We start from the raw sequence: 18,086 nt of genomic DNA, 5'->3' as shown, positions 1-18,086 counted from the left end.
GTATTTTTTCCAAACCAGCAAATGAGATGATTTCTTCCCTAGAAAAATACGAGCATTTCGCTCCATCCACAGGCCACAAAAGACTGCAAAAAAAGAAAAAAAAAAAACACATTTCCAGAGGGCTGCCCTTCATTTTTCCCTGCCAAAAGGCCCAAAACCATCAAAAGAAACAGATAGAAGGACCTCCACTGCCCCCGAACTCACGCAACATTCGCCTAAAATACCAAATAGCTTATTCCATACCCTCCAAGTATAATCACAATGAATAAACAAATGCAGTGCAGATTCTGAACAATTAAAACAACACACATATGTCATGAGATATAGGCTTCAAAGGTGGTCCTCCTAACCTGCAGCAAGTTATTAGTAATAATTCTATCAAGTGCAACCAACCAAATAAAAGCCTTGATTTTAAAGGGTCTTTGGCCTTCCAAATGGATCGATAAACAGGAAAAGGTAAATTAGATCTATTAGGAAAATCACAAAAAGATTTGCAAGAGCAAATCCCCAAAGGATCCAAATATCATTTTTAACAGTGCGTTATTATATGTTGGGTGGTGTTAGGTTTTTCAGATGTTATTTGCATGTATGCTATTCTACCAAAATGGTAATCATCAAGATTGCTGTTTCAAATCAGAACACTCTCATCACTGCAAACCAGAAACTCTCCTTTTTTTTTTTCTATATTACAGCCTTCCATAGTTGCAAAATGGAACCTGCAGCCCAGTTATCAAATTATTACCTGATGCCAGAAGTTATCCCGGTCCAAATTGCAAGTTGAAGCTACTCATGACCCTTTTCCTCACGCATCGCAACCATAACATTTCATCAAATAGCATAATTATGATTCTTCCTAAGCCTTTACACAGCCTATCACAGGACTGACAACCACTGAACTCTCATCCCTAATTTAGCAGTGTCACACAGACCACCTCACACTCAGCAACAAGTTACAATGTTTGCCAAGTTGCAGCCAGCATGTTCTTCTTCCATGGCTCTATGCCTCTACCACAACCAGCAAGTCATATCGGATCAATGAAGCACTCTCTCTCTCCCCAGTTGAAACTTCTCCTTCTTGCACTTCAGACAGCCAAAGATTCCAACTTCTTAGTTCTCTTCCCAATGACAGGAATTAATCATTCAGCCACTATTTTTCAATTCCAGACATAAAATAGAGAAAATAACTGCTCATTAGAATGGAGTAACACGTCTTATTGGTAAGCGTTTAATGAAGAATATCTCACTTGGAGGAAGATGGGATTATGTCACTGGCTGTGGTATTAAAACTGATCCTAAGAAACAAAATTTCAAAAAATCTTTGCTAAATGAGAAGTAGAGAACACTCAGGTTCTACTCGGTCAATTAATTGTGTGGAAGAAAGCATTGGTATGAATTTTTTGAAGTTTAGCATTGCAAAAGTATGGAATTGCGTACAAAGGATGTATCTTAAAACAAGATTAGATAACAATGCAACCATGGAGCAAAGCAAAGAAATATAAGATTATTCAAGAATTCAATACAGTGTATTCTGATTACTACTCAACAGGGATCAGTTAATCCTATAGTACTAGTTTCTAATAGGGTAACCATGCAAATTACAAGAAAATTCAGAGACCAGTCCAATTTTTTATCGCTCTCTGGGACAAGTTTGAACCATTCCCTCATGCTATATCTTCATCATACTCCACTAACCACAGTTGTTGGAGCTGTTTGTGAACTTATAGCTGAGGAAACATACTTCAAGGTGGCAAACATTGTTTCTCCCTCTCTTAATCAGGGGGAAAAAAGAAGTTTTCCATCCATTTGCAACATCTATTATACAACCTCCATTATCATGCACTCCATTTGCCCATTCAGCACAAGTTACTGGTAAGATCAAACCACACGCGGGTATTGATGATGCAGCTTCTGCAGTTAAGAACAGTGGAAGACCTATAATCAAAAGTTTTAGCTTCATACTTAAAGAATATATTAAAAAGTAAAAAGTTTCTCCCTCTCTATCTGGTTGGCACATCTATTACACAACCTCTATTATTGCCCACTCCATCTGCCCATTTGGCACAAGTTACTGGTAAGACCAAACCACATGCCGGTATTGATGAGTGCAGGTTTTACAGTTATGAATAACCGCGAACGACCTATAGTCAAAGGTTTAGCCTCATAGAGAGCATACTTCCTCTCATTCCAACAGGCTCTTCCTTACACAAATCACCATCATCTTCATCCTCAGGCATCTCCTTCCCTCCAAGAACACTAGCATCTTCTTCTGATCAATAACACAGTCTCTCTTACTACCATCTAGGTCATCTAGTCTGCAATTAAACCTTGCAGACAACAGTTGATACTTGATAGGCAGATCAAGTTTTTATCACATCCACCACTCATGTAGGTTCAACAGGTTCACATACCTCATGTATATCACCTATTGCTTGAATATGTGATTTAGGCTCTTCGTTGACACCTAACATTCCTTCTCTCAGAAAATGTGGTTGCAAACAAGGCGAAAGAACTCAAGAAGAAGATGAAAAGGTGGAACAAGAAGGCCTCCGCTATCAAGACTGAAATAACTGACTCCTCAACTTTTGCCTCCAAGAAATTTCTTCCATCATTATGTAGCAGAAAAATTTCTTCTCAAGGACCACTGTGTCATTCTCCACCCGCAAAGGCCCCCAACAGCCACCTCCTCTAGATTACATATCTACCCTATGAGCAACTCCTCTTTTAACAAACCCCCCCCCCCCCCCCCCCGGCCAAAAAATCCACATCAAAAAGAACTCCCATCCACATTCCAATCTTCTATTTGAGCCCCTTCCTCTTGTTGACATTCATTATCATGTTAAATAGAATAACGAACCCATGCTCAAGAGAAGATGAAAAAGGGAAATGAAAAAGAAGAATCAGCACACATTTACCAATACACATTAACTTAGCAACCTGTCAGATATAAATGACCAAAAGAGCACATTATAAAGAAAGTTAAGAAATTAATCTCTCACCTGCAGTCGCAACTTCCACCTGCTTTTATAATAATAATAATGTAAAACCTTCTATTCTTCAGGTGTTTTGGGGAGTATTTCTTTGACTGATTTATAGCATGATTTAAAGGGTAATGTGGCTTTGTTTTTGTTTTCTCAAGGATGCTCATACTCGTTTCCTTTTTTCACTATTAATAAATCTTCTATTTTATACCAAAAATAATAATGAATGACCTTAGAGTAATGCTATTGTCCACAGGCCCATGACCATCACAGGCCCCTGCAGTAGAAAGTAGAGTAGATCAAGCAGGTAGGGCCCACTCTGCTTCACCCACTCTCCTCCTGCCACATGAGTCCATGATTTCACAAGCCTATGACTCAGCATTTCCCATGACCCTCAGGTTGCATTTAGAAAGTATATTCAACAAGCGTGTCATTAACTCATTGCAATATATCTTCCAGCTCCAAAACAGGTATCAGTGAATAAAATTACTTTATATGCATAAACCATTGCTCAAAGTAATGGAAAGTATTTCAGCAAGTCAGGCAATCAAGAACAGGAAAATAAATAGACTTTGCTTTCAATCCTGATTAGTTATATAAATAGAACATTCTAAAATGAAAATGAACTACTACACTGCAGTCTCGCTTAGAAGATGCAATGACAGCCAAGAACTTGTTTACTTCTGCCAATACAAGATATTCTGAATAAAGTTGACTCCGAAAAGGATATTATGATATTGAGGACTGTGACCATTATAGAAGTTCAAGCAGTGAGTATTATTAAAATATTCAAGTGTGCAAATTTGGTGGCATTGCACCTTCACAGCAAAAGAAAAAGGGAAAGGAAGATATAAAAATAAAAATAAAACATTTATATAGCTTCCCACATGAGAAAGCGCTTCCCTTCATTAACTTTAAGAAAAGAAATTATCCATCTACAACATAAGAGTGTGCAGTCATATAAATGTTTCAGTCAAGAGCTAGCTCATCTTTTTAAAAACACCAAAAAAATTATAAGAGACTATTAAAATGATTTGATGATGTTGAAATACCTTGTGTGCATATGAGTTTGTTTTGATAATTTCCAAAACAGTAGCTTTAATATTGAAATATCTTGTGTTTGTGTTATTCACATGACTTGTTTTGAGGATTTCTAAAACACTAACATCCCATTTGGTTTGCAAAATGGAATTGAAATCGGAAAGGAATCGAAGGAGAAATGGAATCCCTTTTAGAATGCAATTATTGCATTTGGTTGGTCACATGAAATGACTGTAGGAATTACAATTTCAGTTTCTTTCCAATGTTTGGTATTCTTCAATGGCTGCTATAATGGAATGAAAAATAAGCCATTTTTATACATATCCCTAATACATAATTATTTAATTTTGTAATTATTATTATTGTTATTATTTCTATAATGTTGATTATTACTGTAATAATTATTTTTATTGTCGTTATTACTATTTTTTATTATTTTGCAATAATTATTATCCTTAAAATAATAATTATTGTCATTTTAGCCTTTGTTATTATTATTATTATTGTTATTGTTGTTAATTATTTTTTATAATAAGTATTATTGTCATTGTAATTATTTTAAGGTGTTATTATTTTTATTATTTTTGCCTTTTTTTATTATTATTGTTATTTTTGTTATTGTTATCATTATTAGTTGTTAATATTTTTATTATAATCAATATTATTAAAAATTTTTGTTTTTATAATATTTTTTATTAGAAAATGAGTTTGATTCCATGGAATGAAGATAGATTTTAGCTCATCTAAACTAGAATCACGATTCCACCTATCAATAGGAATCCTATTCCGATTCCACTCCTGATTCCACAAACCAAACATAAGAAGACAAATTCATTCCTAAATTTGATTTCATCCCGAGCATAATTCTGCAAACCAAATGGGGAGTAAAGTTGTATTGTTTAATAATTCAAGATTGCAAGAAAAGCATTCCCTAGTCTTAAATTTTGACGCATCTTCGGACATGTCAATAGACGCAATTACCTAGTAGACCTGTTTTGTGGTTGCTGTTTGAAAACTCAAAAACTAAGCTGTTTTTTTTTTTTTTTAATTCGATTTAATAATTAAAAGAATATATGTGCTGATATTTATGTAAAATTGGATGATTTTCAACTAACTTTGTGTTTCTTTGTATGTAGTGCTATCTTGGAACTGACCTTCTTGGTATTGTATTCTCCTTGCTGTCCCAACAGCATGAGCTGTCCCTTTGTACATTAGACTCCAAATTTAAATTTAAATTGTCTTGTGCATCAAATATGGTTGTTGGCTCGTGGAACAAATTAGTCACTTTCTGCCTGTGCTCACTTGAACAACACGCCTACACTTGAGTTTCCATAGCTTAAAAAAATTGAATTTAAAATTCTCTTGCTTTAATCAAGTTGTCGACAACATGTGTGTCTTGGTACTATTATATCAATATTAAAATTTGCTATCATTCTGTATTAATTCTTGTTGTTGGCGGTTGAGCATTGACTTTTGATGGTCCAAAGCCCCAACAGCTCTTTCTTTGTGTTGTCTATAAATATGCAGGTTCTTCAAAAATAAATTTTAAAAAACAAAAAAACAAAGAGACATATACTTTGTAGTATACAAGAGACTGTTGTGCTACTTGAGTCTTGAAAAGAGCTGAATAAAGAAATATTATGCAAGAAAGAAATCAAAAAGAGAGCAACACTCACCACTCAAGATCCCTCACTAAGAACACACTTGATAGTGTGAAAGGAGATGAGATGTGCTCAATTTTTTTTGAGAACCTGTGAGCTCGTCTAAGACTGTTCTTGTGCTCTGATTTTATATCCTGTTAAAAAGTATTTTGTGCTATATTATTTTCTATTATTTGTATCTCTATATTGTGATTCTGAGAAGGACCTTGTGATCTGATTTGGGTTTCTACCCAATTAAAGATGGGTTGTCCTTGTGCTCTTTAGCACAATTTGTTAAGAAGGTCTACCGCAATAGAGTTTCTACCCCATAGTGGTTTAGTCAGGTTGTCCAAGTGCATCATAGCACGATTTGTTTAGTGGGCTTTCTAGCCTGATTGAGTTTTCTCTCAGGGTGAGCACAGGTTGTCCTTTTGCTTTCTAGCATGAGCTTTGTACTATTTTCAAATATTGAATTCTCAATGTTTTCATGAGGAGTCGATGTAGCTCATGGTTGACCAAACCACTATAAATAGGCTTTACCTCTCTGTGTGGTTTGATTGTTTGTTTGGGTGTCTTAAATTGCTTCCACAAATCATATTTATTATTATTACACTTGAAAAAAATAGTTAAAGTTGTTTTAAATCTTTATCACCAAATTCAACACCCCCCCCCCCCCCCAAGCTTGGCTGCAATGTATTGGACTAACAGACGATTAGTGCATCGTGTTTAATAATCATTTTGCTTTTTACAAGTTGGATTGTCTCTGTAGCAACTTGGGACATCTCATGGAACTCATGAACTTATAGCAGCATAAAACAACCAACACATCCCATTCGATTCATGAGATGACTCATGGCAGCATGAGACAGCATTCTATACCTGCTCACATGTACTGCTATTCTTAATTCTGTCTTTTTGCCAATATATTGAATGTTTCATGAAGATATTATTTTATGCATCATTCCTATATTATACCTTGTCTCACTTGGATTAACTTATTATTTATACTTTAAATAACTTGTAAAGTTAAATCTCTGCTTGAGGAATTCGACCAGACCTAGACAACTTTGAATATATATATATATAAGTAACTAGTTAGTTCGAGTAAAGCTGTTATTTCCTGGATTTATGAATTTTAAATTGTGTATTACTTTATTCTTGGAGAATATTAGAACTCTAAATCGTAAGGAAACATTATCCCTTATTTCACGGATTACTATATAGGAATGATTTGAATATACTGGAAAATTGTTCAACACATATCTTTATTAACTTGCACACAAAATAAAGTGTGTGCAAGTAGTCTGTAGTGTTCAGTTTGCATGGTTGACCCATTTTTTCAAATGGCTACAATATATAGCCTATATATTGTGTTTTTCACCCAGCCTTCAAGAGACAGAAAACACACAGTGAATTATAGTGCTTTGCAAAACAAAAATATTACATGAGTCCAGGAGAAAACGAGCTTCTTCAGGACCCATTTGGTATCACTTTTTGTTTTCTATTTTATGCTTTCATTTCTGTATATTGAAGAAATAAATTATGAAAATGCATTTATTTATGTTGCCAGTTTTATATTTTTGTCAGTTTTCAGCTTTTTTAGAAACTTAAAACTAGATTTTATGATTTTCAGTTGTTTGATAACTTATTGCCATACTTTACTATGCAAAATTAGCATTTGTAAATTAAATCATTCATTTTATACATATTTTTTACATAAACTTAAATAAAAAAATTAAAATAAAATGGTTGTGAATTTAAACTAAAATCAAAATAAAAATACCCATAAATTTTCCAAAATTTTGAAAAAATAATAATAATAAATCATTTTAAAATATTTTTACAATTTTTCGATTTTCATGTACAATAAAATTGTTCTTGTAGGTGTAGCACTTAAAAGTGAAGTTCTGAAATATAATAATTGAGTAATAATAATAATTTATACTTTTATTAAAACTTTTTTTTTAGATAACAAAAACTCCATTAATGCAAGAAAGAAGAAAAAATTATTGGAAAAAGAGGACATGCCATCCTCCTTTGCAGCAAAAAACAAAAGGAAAAAAGAAACAAAGTATTTACATCAATGCTCAAATAGCAGCATACCCTTACAACCCTTACAACCCTAAAACAATAAGACCAAAATACAGGCAAAGACAAAGCTTTCTCCCAAATCAAATGCGTTGGAGTCTTCTAATCCCTGAATAACTGGGCATTCCTTTTAAGCCAAAGAGTCCACGATATAGCAAAACAACACAAAACCAAAACCTTTTCCTTTTTTCTCTTCCTTCCTAAGCCCCAAGAGAAATTGTAAATAGTCTTTGGAGCTACCCAATCCTCACCGCTACTGGAAAACAAATTATTCCACAACACCCTTGCCACCTCACAATGTAGAAAAAAATGAAAATTAGTCTCACTATCCTTGCCACACATCAATCAGAGTCAGGACTGAGAGCCTTATAGGGCCTCCTAATCTGAAGCAAGTCATTTGTATTAATCTTAAAAGGAACAACTGCCTTCCACTCTACTTTAACCAAATGAAAAGGACTGGAATAATAGGTTTAATCAGATGAACCAAAAAAGACTTTGAAGAGAAAGAACCCAAAGAGTTCCCACTCCAAAGCCTACTATCCCTCCTGGTTTTGGGAATAAATGAATTCAGAGCGCTCAACAAGCAAGTGAGCTCTTCTATCTTTCTCTCATTGAGACTCCTGGAAAATGGAAGTCTCAAGATACAAGATCCCTGTCAGACGAATAAAATTCAAAAATAGGAGCATCATGCCCAGATGGAAGTCTCTACAATCGAAGCACAGGGTATTCCAATGAAGTCTCACCAACCCAAATATCTATTCCCAAAAAGCAAAACCCTATCCCCAACACCAACAGAAACACAAGTGAGAGGAAAGAAATAGCCAGAAACCTACGAGACAAATTCCAAGGGCACGCATGAGAACCAATTCCACTCCCCTTAGTATCCCACCCATTCCTATGAATACCATACTTACTCTTATTACTTTGTGCCATAAGAAACAGACACTAAGGTGAATCTCCATAACCATTTTCCTATTAAAGAAATGTTTTTAGAAACCAAACTACCTTCTCTCAACTAACAAGATAATCTCTCTTATCCTTCTCAATACTAGACCACAAAAAATCTCTCATTAGCTTCTCTAAACTCTCGGCTACTTTCATAGGAATTTTTAAAAAAGAGAGGTAGTAAATAGGAATATTAGAGAGACAAGCATTGATGAGAGTAATACTACCACCCAAGGAAATATAAGCATTCTTCCACCCTTCTCATCTCTTCCCTACCCTCTCAAGCACTAGATCCCAAAAAGCAGTGGACAATGGGTTACCCCTAAGAGGAGGGCCAAGATACAAAATGGGCCAAGACAACAAATCACAACCTGCAAGAGATCTAAATCTGTCCAATTCCCTACTGCTCAAGTTCAAACCAAACCACTTTTAACCAAATTAATTCAGTCTTGAAATCTTATCAAAAACGTTTAGCGGTGTGAGTGAGGCACCTCCACCTTATCCCTACCTATCTCCAAAACCCTAATCACACTATATTCCTATGCACATGATACAAGCCTACTCAAACCCTCAACAACCACCATGAACAAGAAAGGAGATAACAGATCCCCTTGTCTTAACCCCACTAGACATCTCAAACCACTCCCTCGACTTTCCATAGTAATCACAAACAAACCGAACTTAGGCAATCTTTCATCAATTTACACCATAAGAACCCAAAACCCTTCTTAACCGCCACCTTATCCAGTAATCCCCTATTAACCATATCGTAAGCTTTCTCAAAATCTAATTTGGAAATAATGCCTTGTTTACCTCTCCTTTTAACAGCCTCTACCACTTCATTAGCTACCAAACTGCTCTATAATTTGTCTCTCTTTAACAAAAGCATACTAGGCTAGAGTTTCCCCCAAAACCTCCCTAAGTCTCCTCAACAAGACTCTAGTAAGAATATTATAGATGTTAGTGACTAAACTAATCAATATGAAATCTCTCACCATCCTCAACCTCTCTTTTCTAGGAATGAGCACAAAAAAAAAACAAGGAATTAATGCTCTTACACATTACACCATTTTATGAAATTCCTTGAAAAAACTCATTACACCATCCTTCAAAACATCCCAACTATCCTATAAAAAAAAGCTAAAGTAAAACCATCCAGTCTTGGAGCTTTATCGCTATCCATTTCCATCTACCATTCTTATCTCTTCCGTATCAAACGGCCTCTCGAACCAATTAGCAGACTCTTCCCCAACGGGTTCCCAATCAAGCCCCTCCACCATCAACCTATTCCCACAATCCTTTGAGTAAAGGGATTTGAAAAAAATTAGTAATCCCTTCCTCAATCTGCGACTGATCCCTCACCATCATGCCCGAATCCGATTCCAATTCCAATTCCAAATATTCAATCAAACATTTCTTTCTCCTCCCAATATCAATTTTGTGGAACAATCTAGTCTTGCCATCCCCATCCTTAGCCCAACAAATGCTAGATTTCTAAAGCCAACTTCTTTCTTCTCCAAACAAAATCATTTCCAACTCATTGCACAGATGAGCCCTCCTCTCCCTCTCTTCCTCTCCAATAAACCACACTCCTCTGATCTATCTAAACCCTTCAAACTATTCAAAAATGTTATCCTCATAATCCCCAATATTCTCGAACACCTCTTTGTTCCGCACCTTAAGTCTATCTTTAACGAACTTCAGCTTCTTCATCACCCTAAAACCTGCCCACCACTAAACTTTACACTACTTCCACCATTCCCGAATTCTTTCCTGAAAAGACGAATGAGCCAACCAAATATTCTCAAATATAAAGGGAATGGGATCCCTATTAAATGGCATAAGAATCTAAAAGAACAGGGCTAAGATCAAAGGTAGGTCTAACCAGCACCTCTTGTACAATATTTGAAAACAAATCTTCCCAAACATTCGTAAAGAGGAATCTATCCATGCAAGAACAAACTCTATCCCTCAAGTTCACCCATGTAAAACTGCAATCATTTAAGGGAACATTTCCAAGGCTACATCCCAAATAAAACTATCAAATCTTCTCATCCAATATTCACCCTAAAGACCCCTGACCTCTCCATCATATTGTGAACAACAACAAAATCACCCCCACAACCCGCTGTGGATTGCAAAGACCAAACAAGCTAGCCAACTCTTCAAAAAAACAATTCCACAAAGAATAAATAGTAGGATTGTGCACAAAAGTAAACCACCACTCTTCAACTCCCTCAATATCTAACAAAACAAACAAGGAAAAAGAACCAAGTATACAGTCCTTTAATGAACAACTCTAGTGTCCCAAGGCACTAAATGACTCCCTGAGGCCCAAAAAGAAGGAAAAACCGCCCACTTCCTAGACCATGAATCCCAAATACTCCTAAAAAACTAGGGTCTAGGGACTACTGTCCTCTAATTTGGTTTCCAAGAGAAATAAAAATATCACGGATAATTTTTCCAATCAAATCTTTAACAGTCCCTCCTCTTACCCATACCCCTAACATTCCAAGAAAGGATATTCATTTAACACAAGCTAAGACCCCTGAGACCCTTCCCACCTTTACCATAGTTAACTAAGGACACTAATATACCCAATTTCCCAACCAATTTTTTTTTTTTTTTTCTTCTCCCCAGCCCCCTCCAAACAAGTACTAAACTCCTCCCCTGCTGGACACACCAGCTTAAGACCTAAATCATTCAGAAGAACCTGCGCATCCTCGTTTTCTCTCTAGCTAACAATATTGAGCATCCCCCTAAACAATGGTTCCTTATGACATAAAAATAACTCAAAATTAGTATAAATAGACCTAAGAATGGAAGGTTTACCTTCTGACACATCATTGTATTCCAATTCTGCTCTCAAAAGATCCCTTTCAAGGTTATTGGCCAAAGCTAAATGGCTAGAACGAATTTCATCTAACCTCGAAAAATATTATTTAGTGTGGATGAGCAGTTATCCTTTAGAATCGAAGCCATATTTAAGGTTTGAGGTCCCTAAACAGATTATGTCCAATAGTTTTCAGATTGTGGAGGCCCTATAATATCACCCCCCAGCTCCTTCCCTATCTTGGTACCTCCCTACCTCTACCTCCTTGCAATTTCTCCATCACCTGCTCTTCTAAGTTTCTCAATAAACAATTCCTCCTCCTCGGAATCATACGAAGAGAACAAAGTCTCTTCTTCTTCTTCAGACACCATCAGACTATCAATGTGACTGTCCAAAAGCATTACCTGCTTACCTTTCCTCTTTGTGTTCACTTCTTCTTCCTCCACCTTCCTCTGCACCAGATCATAGACATCCTCCACTCTTCTCAAAGCTTGTGCTGGAACCCCTTTGCCATGGTCCTCAACTCACTCCCCTTGAAGCTTCTTTAGACATCATCTTCCGCTTTCCTTCTTCTCCATTAGCATTATCGATTCCTCTATTTGCACATTTGAAGGCTTCTTGGCTGTTTTTCTTTGAGCCCAGGAAAATATATTTCATGAAGAAGAGAGCTCTTAGTTATTTAAGAATCCCAACGCCCGAAAGCCATGAAACTCTATCTCCATCTGGGCTGAAAATTTATTCTACTTGGGCTTCCTTTGGGCCTGTATCACTAAGCCCATTTTCAAGAGCTTGGCTGTAAGTAGCCTTCGCTAGAATGGGCTTCTGATTTCCACCTTGCAATCCCTTGTCTAAAACTTGGCACCCATATCTTCCTATTCCACCCACATCTAAAGTTCCCAAAACTGACCCCTGAAAATCTCTCACCATAAATGCACTGAGATTTCCCTCCCTGAAAATTCTGAAATTGAAATTTTTTTCACATATTTCCCTAAATATCCTCCCTGAGAATCCTGAAATTCAAATTCTTCCCTTCTCTACTGAGATTTCCTTGAATATCCTCCCCGAAAATTCTGAAAACCTTCTCTAGTCATCTACATTCAAGCTTCCCCTTCTTCAGCAAGCCTGAGCTTCACCTAACTCCATGGCTGGTTTCATGTACTGCCTAACATTCATGAGCTGCAACCCATGCACTGCAACACAACTCTCCTCCCTCCCTCTCTGCAACTGCCTGAGATGGTTTCAAATTCCCCCTTGATGATGCACCCTCGATTTTTCTCAAAAAATGATACCAACCACCCACCTCCTTCCCTTCTGTAATGCAGATAGCTTCAATATCACCATTGTACAGAATCTTCTCCAGAGATAAAAAATTCTCAAGATGATTAGCCCTCAATCTGAGCATGATAAATTACTGGGCACTCTAAAAGTCTTAACCCAAGGATTAAAAGCCTTTGAGAAGAGAAAGGATTTCAGTTCTTTGATGATCCAATTTCTCTCCTCCAAAGATAGATGCTGCTGGAAGACTCATCTGATGCTCTTCTCAGTAATCTTGAGAGAATCTGCATCCACAACAATAGAAAAGGTCTTGCTGCCAATGACCAAAGAAGATTCTCCCATGATAGAAGAAAACTTGGATTACAAGAGAAAGAAACAAAAAGCACTCTGACTCTGGAATTCAAAATGAAGAGACGAAAGGCTCTCTGTGGTGGGTTAAACAGAGAGGCAATGAAGAAACGCAGAAAAAGGCTTTGGGTTTCGATAAGAAGAAACTGAAGATTTAAACTGAGAATAACAAGATAGCGATGAAGAAAAGCAAAAGAGAAAGGTTTACTGGTGAAGGTTTAGGTTAAGGAACGAAACTAGAGAGACAGAGAAACAGAACAGAAACTAGAGACAGCGAGCAGGAAATAGAAAGATCAGAAAAAGAACAGGGGAAGAGAAAGGAGGAGGAAGAAGGAAAGAGAGGAGAGGGAGAGAGAGGGAAACCCAGTCTGGAAATCTGAATTCAAATCTGATAAAAGATTAATACATTATAAACAAAGTATTTATACCTCAACATTACAACTAAAAAACAAATAATTACAAAATTAAAAGAAAAAGTACTTAAAATACACAAATAACCTAAATCAACTTAACTTCAAAAATATATAGATTTTCTAATTTAAAACAAAATCCCTAGTTTCTAAATCTTCAAACAAGATATGATCACCTAGATTACCCACAAGAAATCCCCCATCAATCAAGCATCTAACACTACACAAAGCTTCTGAGTCATCATTATCAGAAGTGCAATCAACACCTCCTGAGTCTCAAATGCTTCATTCTATTTGTTTATCATGACATTGTGTGATTTAATTTCCTTATATTTGCATTATTGTTTTAAAGTTGGATTAGTATCTCTATTAGAGCAAGTGTTCATTGGACTGAATATTCATTGGTTCCACTGGATTAATGATCAGTGTCAGGCGCACATGTATTGTTTGATTTACTAGTGAAATACCCAAGTGAGTTTCTTAGGCAGTGGGTCAAGGTCACATGGGATCATACCAGTACATAACTTTGTGTGTTTAATGGTATGTATTATTTTGTTTGCTCATTTAGTGTGATTGCTTCCACACTTTGTTTCTAAAAGTTAAAATCGCTTGAAAATTTGAGAATGCCTAAAATTAAACACCCCCTCCCCTGGTGGCCTAACTGAACCATTAAAGACAAATGATATCTTAACAAAGCATTTAGACCCCTACTACTACTATAATAAACATCACCAAGAAAAAAACTAAAGAAGATAATAAGTTTCTTTTAAACTCAAACAAGTATAAATTAAATAAAATAAATGAAAATAAAAAAAGATATGATACCTGATCGGAGGAATCACTTGGACGCACTGAATGTATAACAAGATTCTCCCTTTTCATATTCTCACCAAATTTTTCAACGAACTGTTGCTTAGACATTTTAATCTCAGCTTCAGCTACAGAATACCCCCGATGCAAAAGCATTTGTAACATTGTTCTTCGAATTTTGAATAGCTTTGTAATTTCATCATCAGATAGAGACATCTCTAAGGCCTAAGCTAAAATCTCTGAAGGATTATGATATGATGCTGAAATCTGTCAGATGGAAATGTTAAAAATTAAACCCTCAGTGAATGAATTGTGAGGGAATCTGTGAAAATGCAACTTTTCAGCACTACTAATATTTTCTTTTTCAGGGAGAAGGGCAGGGCTGGCTATGCTATTCATTTTGTTCGTGTTAGCACTATTTACTAAGTTTACTAATCCAAAGGAATTCAGGCAGATAGGAAAGGAATGGATTTGAATATATTGACAATATATACAACTTCGACTGTAAACCCTCTCCGTTAACATTCTAATAATTTTGTCAATTGGTTTATCAAGTCCTCATAAATGTAATCCCTCTCAGTTAATATAACCTGTTCGAAATTATTGACAACATCTCTTTACAAAATTCAGTTTTAATTATTCAATTTGCGAAAATGGATTGGGTGACTTTTCAACAATTCAATCAACTCAATCAAACTTATAACACTTCGCAGGAGAAATGGTTTATGAAAGTAATTTAAGTGCAAAGAATTTAAAACTTCTATAGCAGTTAATATAACCGGCTTCAGAATCATTCATTCTGTGTCTTAAAAACGTTGATGTTTATGAGTAAAACAAAGCAATATTACCATAAGTTTTGAAAATTTCTAACAACCACGTTGGTTCCTTACAACTGTGTATCTCTCTCTCTCTTGACTATCCAACCAAGCGGATTGTAAGATAGCTTAACAAACACGGAACCCAAGCTGGCCCCATCATCCAGATGAGATAGCCATTAACGTAGCATGATACGCCATCCTTGATTTCTTATCACATGATAAACCAGTTTCAAAGAAAAAATGGGGATAGACAGAGCATGGAGCAGCATTCGCAGAGAGAGAGAGAGAGAGAGAGAGAGCAGCGGCCAGCAGGATGTACCTGGGGATGGCGGCGACAATTCTGAGTGTAGACGACGCAGCTGATGCAATTTGCAACCGCAAATACAAAGAGAAGGCGTTGAGAAGGGAGCAAGCGCAACCCCCTCCAGCCTTTTTAGGTGTCCTCGCTGAGCTCAGAAAGTGCGCCCTTCCCCTCATAGTACTTTAAAGCATACGGGCCATTCCATTCAATATTTTTTTTATTTAAATAAAAAATAAAAAATACTGTACCAGGGAGCATCATTTACAATTACTTGAAAAAATATATTTTAAAAAATATATATTTACGTAAAAAATTACTTACTATAAATATTTTCATAAAATACTTTTTTTTTCAAATTATTTTTAAAATAGATGCCTATTTAAATACAAACCAAACACTACTTATTCATGTAAGTATTCATAAAAAAACATTTATTTGAAAAAAATACTTATTTTATTAATATATTTTAAGCCAAAGGCTAAGAGACTATTTGCAACTATTTATATAAAAGTATTTTTGGAAAAAGTAATTTATCTAAAAAAGTATTTATCTAAAAGTAGTCTAAAATTACTTTTTTAAAAAAAATAATTTTCGATTTAAAAAAAACGTAGTTTGAAAAAATATTTTTTAAAATAAGTATTTATTTACGGATACAAGTACTTAAAATTAAGTCGTTCCAAACGAGGGCTAAAGGCTATTTGGCATCATTATCCAAAATTTGTAATCAAATATTAAAAAATTTTAAACTTAAAATTGATACTTAATAGTTTCATTTTTATTTTTAAATCTAGTGCAAGTTAAAACTTAATTTAACATACATTCGTTTTAATCCTCGAATATAATTAAAATAATGGAAATATAAAGAATACAAATTATTAAATGGTATGCTCAAAATAAAAATTAACTATGATTATTCTACTTAACTACTATATTTTAAACTTACGTCGTAGCTCTTCGAGAAAAGCTCGATTACATGTGACATTTTTTTTTTTTTTTTTTGAAGAATGGTCCTATTTAATATGACATTCTTTTAATGGGTTTTAATTTTTAATATTTTTTTTAGAAAATTTTTGAGTTATTTTAATTACATTTCAATTCTACAAATTCATTTATTTAATCCTTAGTTTGAAATCTCAAGTAAAATAATTAAATGCACAAAGGTGAATCCTAAATATTAAACTCTAATAAAAATTGGATGCTAAAAAAATGAAAAATCATAATTTTTGAATTTTAAGTTTTACCATTAATATGCGTAAAATATACTATACTCCACGTGACTTGAAAATTGTTGATTAAATGGTTTATTGCTTTTTCTCATATTAAAAAGGGGATATTAAGAATTGTGACTTATACCTTTCATATTACATAATAAAAGCAAATGTGTTATACACAGAATATAGTTTAATAATGTATTTTTAGATACATATACATAGATATAATAGCCAACGTACATACATATAACTAAAGCATAATTAAAAAAATAACCATTAAAGCAGTCTTCATATTAGAAAATATAATATCATGAAGAGAAACAAGTGTGTGTATGTGAGAGAGAGAGAGAGAGAGAGAGAGAGAGTCAAGAACTTGATGTAGAGAGCCATGAACAAAAAGCAATGGCCAATAGAGCAATGAATATACGTTAAAGAAATTTAAAATAAAGGAGAGAGGGAGGGCATTCGGGTAAGATGGGGATCAGATTAAGGTGAGGGGGATCCAAAATCATGGTGGGGTCATCTCAATTATGGGTTTGACAAGGACAAGTGTGGACCAGAATTTTGGTCATAATTCCATAGATAATCAAGTTGACCATAATCAAATCATGAGTTAAATTAACAAAAACCAAAGAGGTAGCAATTGGATTTAATTTATCCATAGTTACCGAGACATTAATAATGAAGGCCAAAAGTTAGCATGTGTTATATGTGGCTCATATGTTGAGTGAAATGCATGTACAAAGAAAAAATAAGGTAGAAAACAACACATGCTAGTTTGCAGGAGCAAATCGTCGATAATTTCAAGGAAACCGTAGACGATTTTGTCAAGATGAGAAGGAAACAATCAACTGTTATGCATTGTTTTATTGACTGTTTGGTCTCAATTTTAAACCGTCGACGGTTTGGCTCGATTACTCATCTTTGTTTTTTAAATTTTGATTTGGAAAGTTGGATAAGTTGAGTTATGGAGGGAAAACCTCCGGTAAAGTTATATATACATGTTGTATGATGTAACTCAATGTCTTTGGACACAAGATAGTGAAAAATTCATTGTCATTTGCTCCCATGGATGTAGGCATTACCGAACCACGTAATTTTTTGTGTCATTATTTTATTGCTTTTGTAAGAACCTGAACCATGATAGGTGGGTTTAATTAATTAAGATAGGGGCAAGATGGTAATTAAACAGGCTTCGTCGATGAAACCAGAGTTCGTTGACGAAGGCCTTACATTTCTCGTCGATGAAGTTCACAGGCTCGTCGATGAGGAGAAGCCGAGGGGATTCGGAAAATCAGAAATCCCAGGCTCGTTGACGAGGCTATCATCTCGTCGATGAGCTATCTATATGATCTCGTCAACGAGGACGCAATTTGTCGACGAGAATA

The 18,086-nt window shown here is 35.1% G+C and overlaps 1 protein-coding gene across 2 annotated transcripts in view; it reads right to left on the bottom strand.

The window, feature by feature from the left end:
• The window catches only part of LOC131166836 (DNA-directed RNA polymerases II and IV subunit 5A-like), a 46,600-nt gene extending 30,903 nt beyond the window's left edge, over positions 1–15,697 (bottom strand). The window contains exons 1-2 of one of the 2 annotated variants that reach the window (XM_058125431.1): positions 15,506–15,697; positions 14,384–14,635 (exon numbers count right to left, since the gene is read on the bottom strand). In XM_058125431.1, the coding sequence (XP_057981414.1) occupies positions 14,384–14,584 (201 nt within the window). In that variant the 5' untranslated portion in view covers positions 14,585–14,635; positions 15,506–15,697. The remainder of the gene's footprint in view (positions 1–14,383; positions 14,636–15,505) is intronic. The other variant, XM_058125429.1, reaches the window with a different exon arrangement.
• Positions 15,698–18,086: the final 2,389 nt, after the last annotated feature.

The sequence above is a fragment of the Malania oleifera genome, chromosome 10, assembly GCF_029873635.1.
Source record: "Malania oleifera isolate guangnan ecotype guangnan chromosome 10, ASM2987363v1, whole genome shotgun sequence".
Lineage (NCBI taxonomy): Eukaryota > Viridiplantae > Streptophyta > Magnoliopsida > Santalales > Ximeniaceae > Malania > Malania oleifera.
The sequence above is the reverse complement of the archived record's forward strand: the minus strand, read 5'-3'. Positions and strand labels throughout refer to the sequence as shown.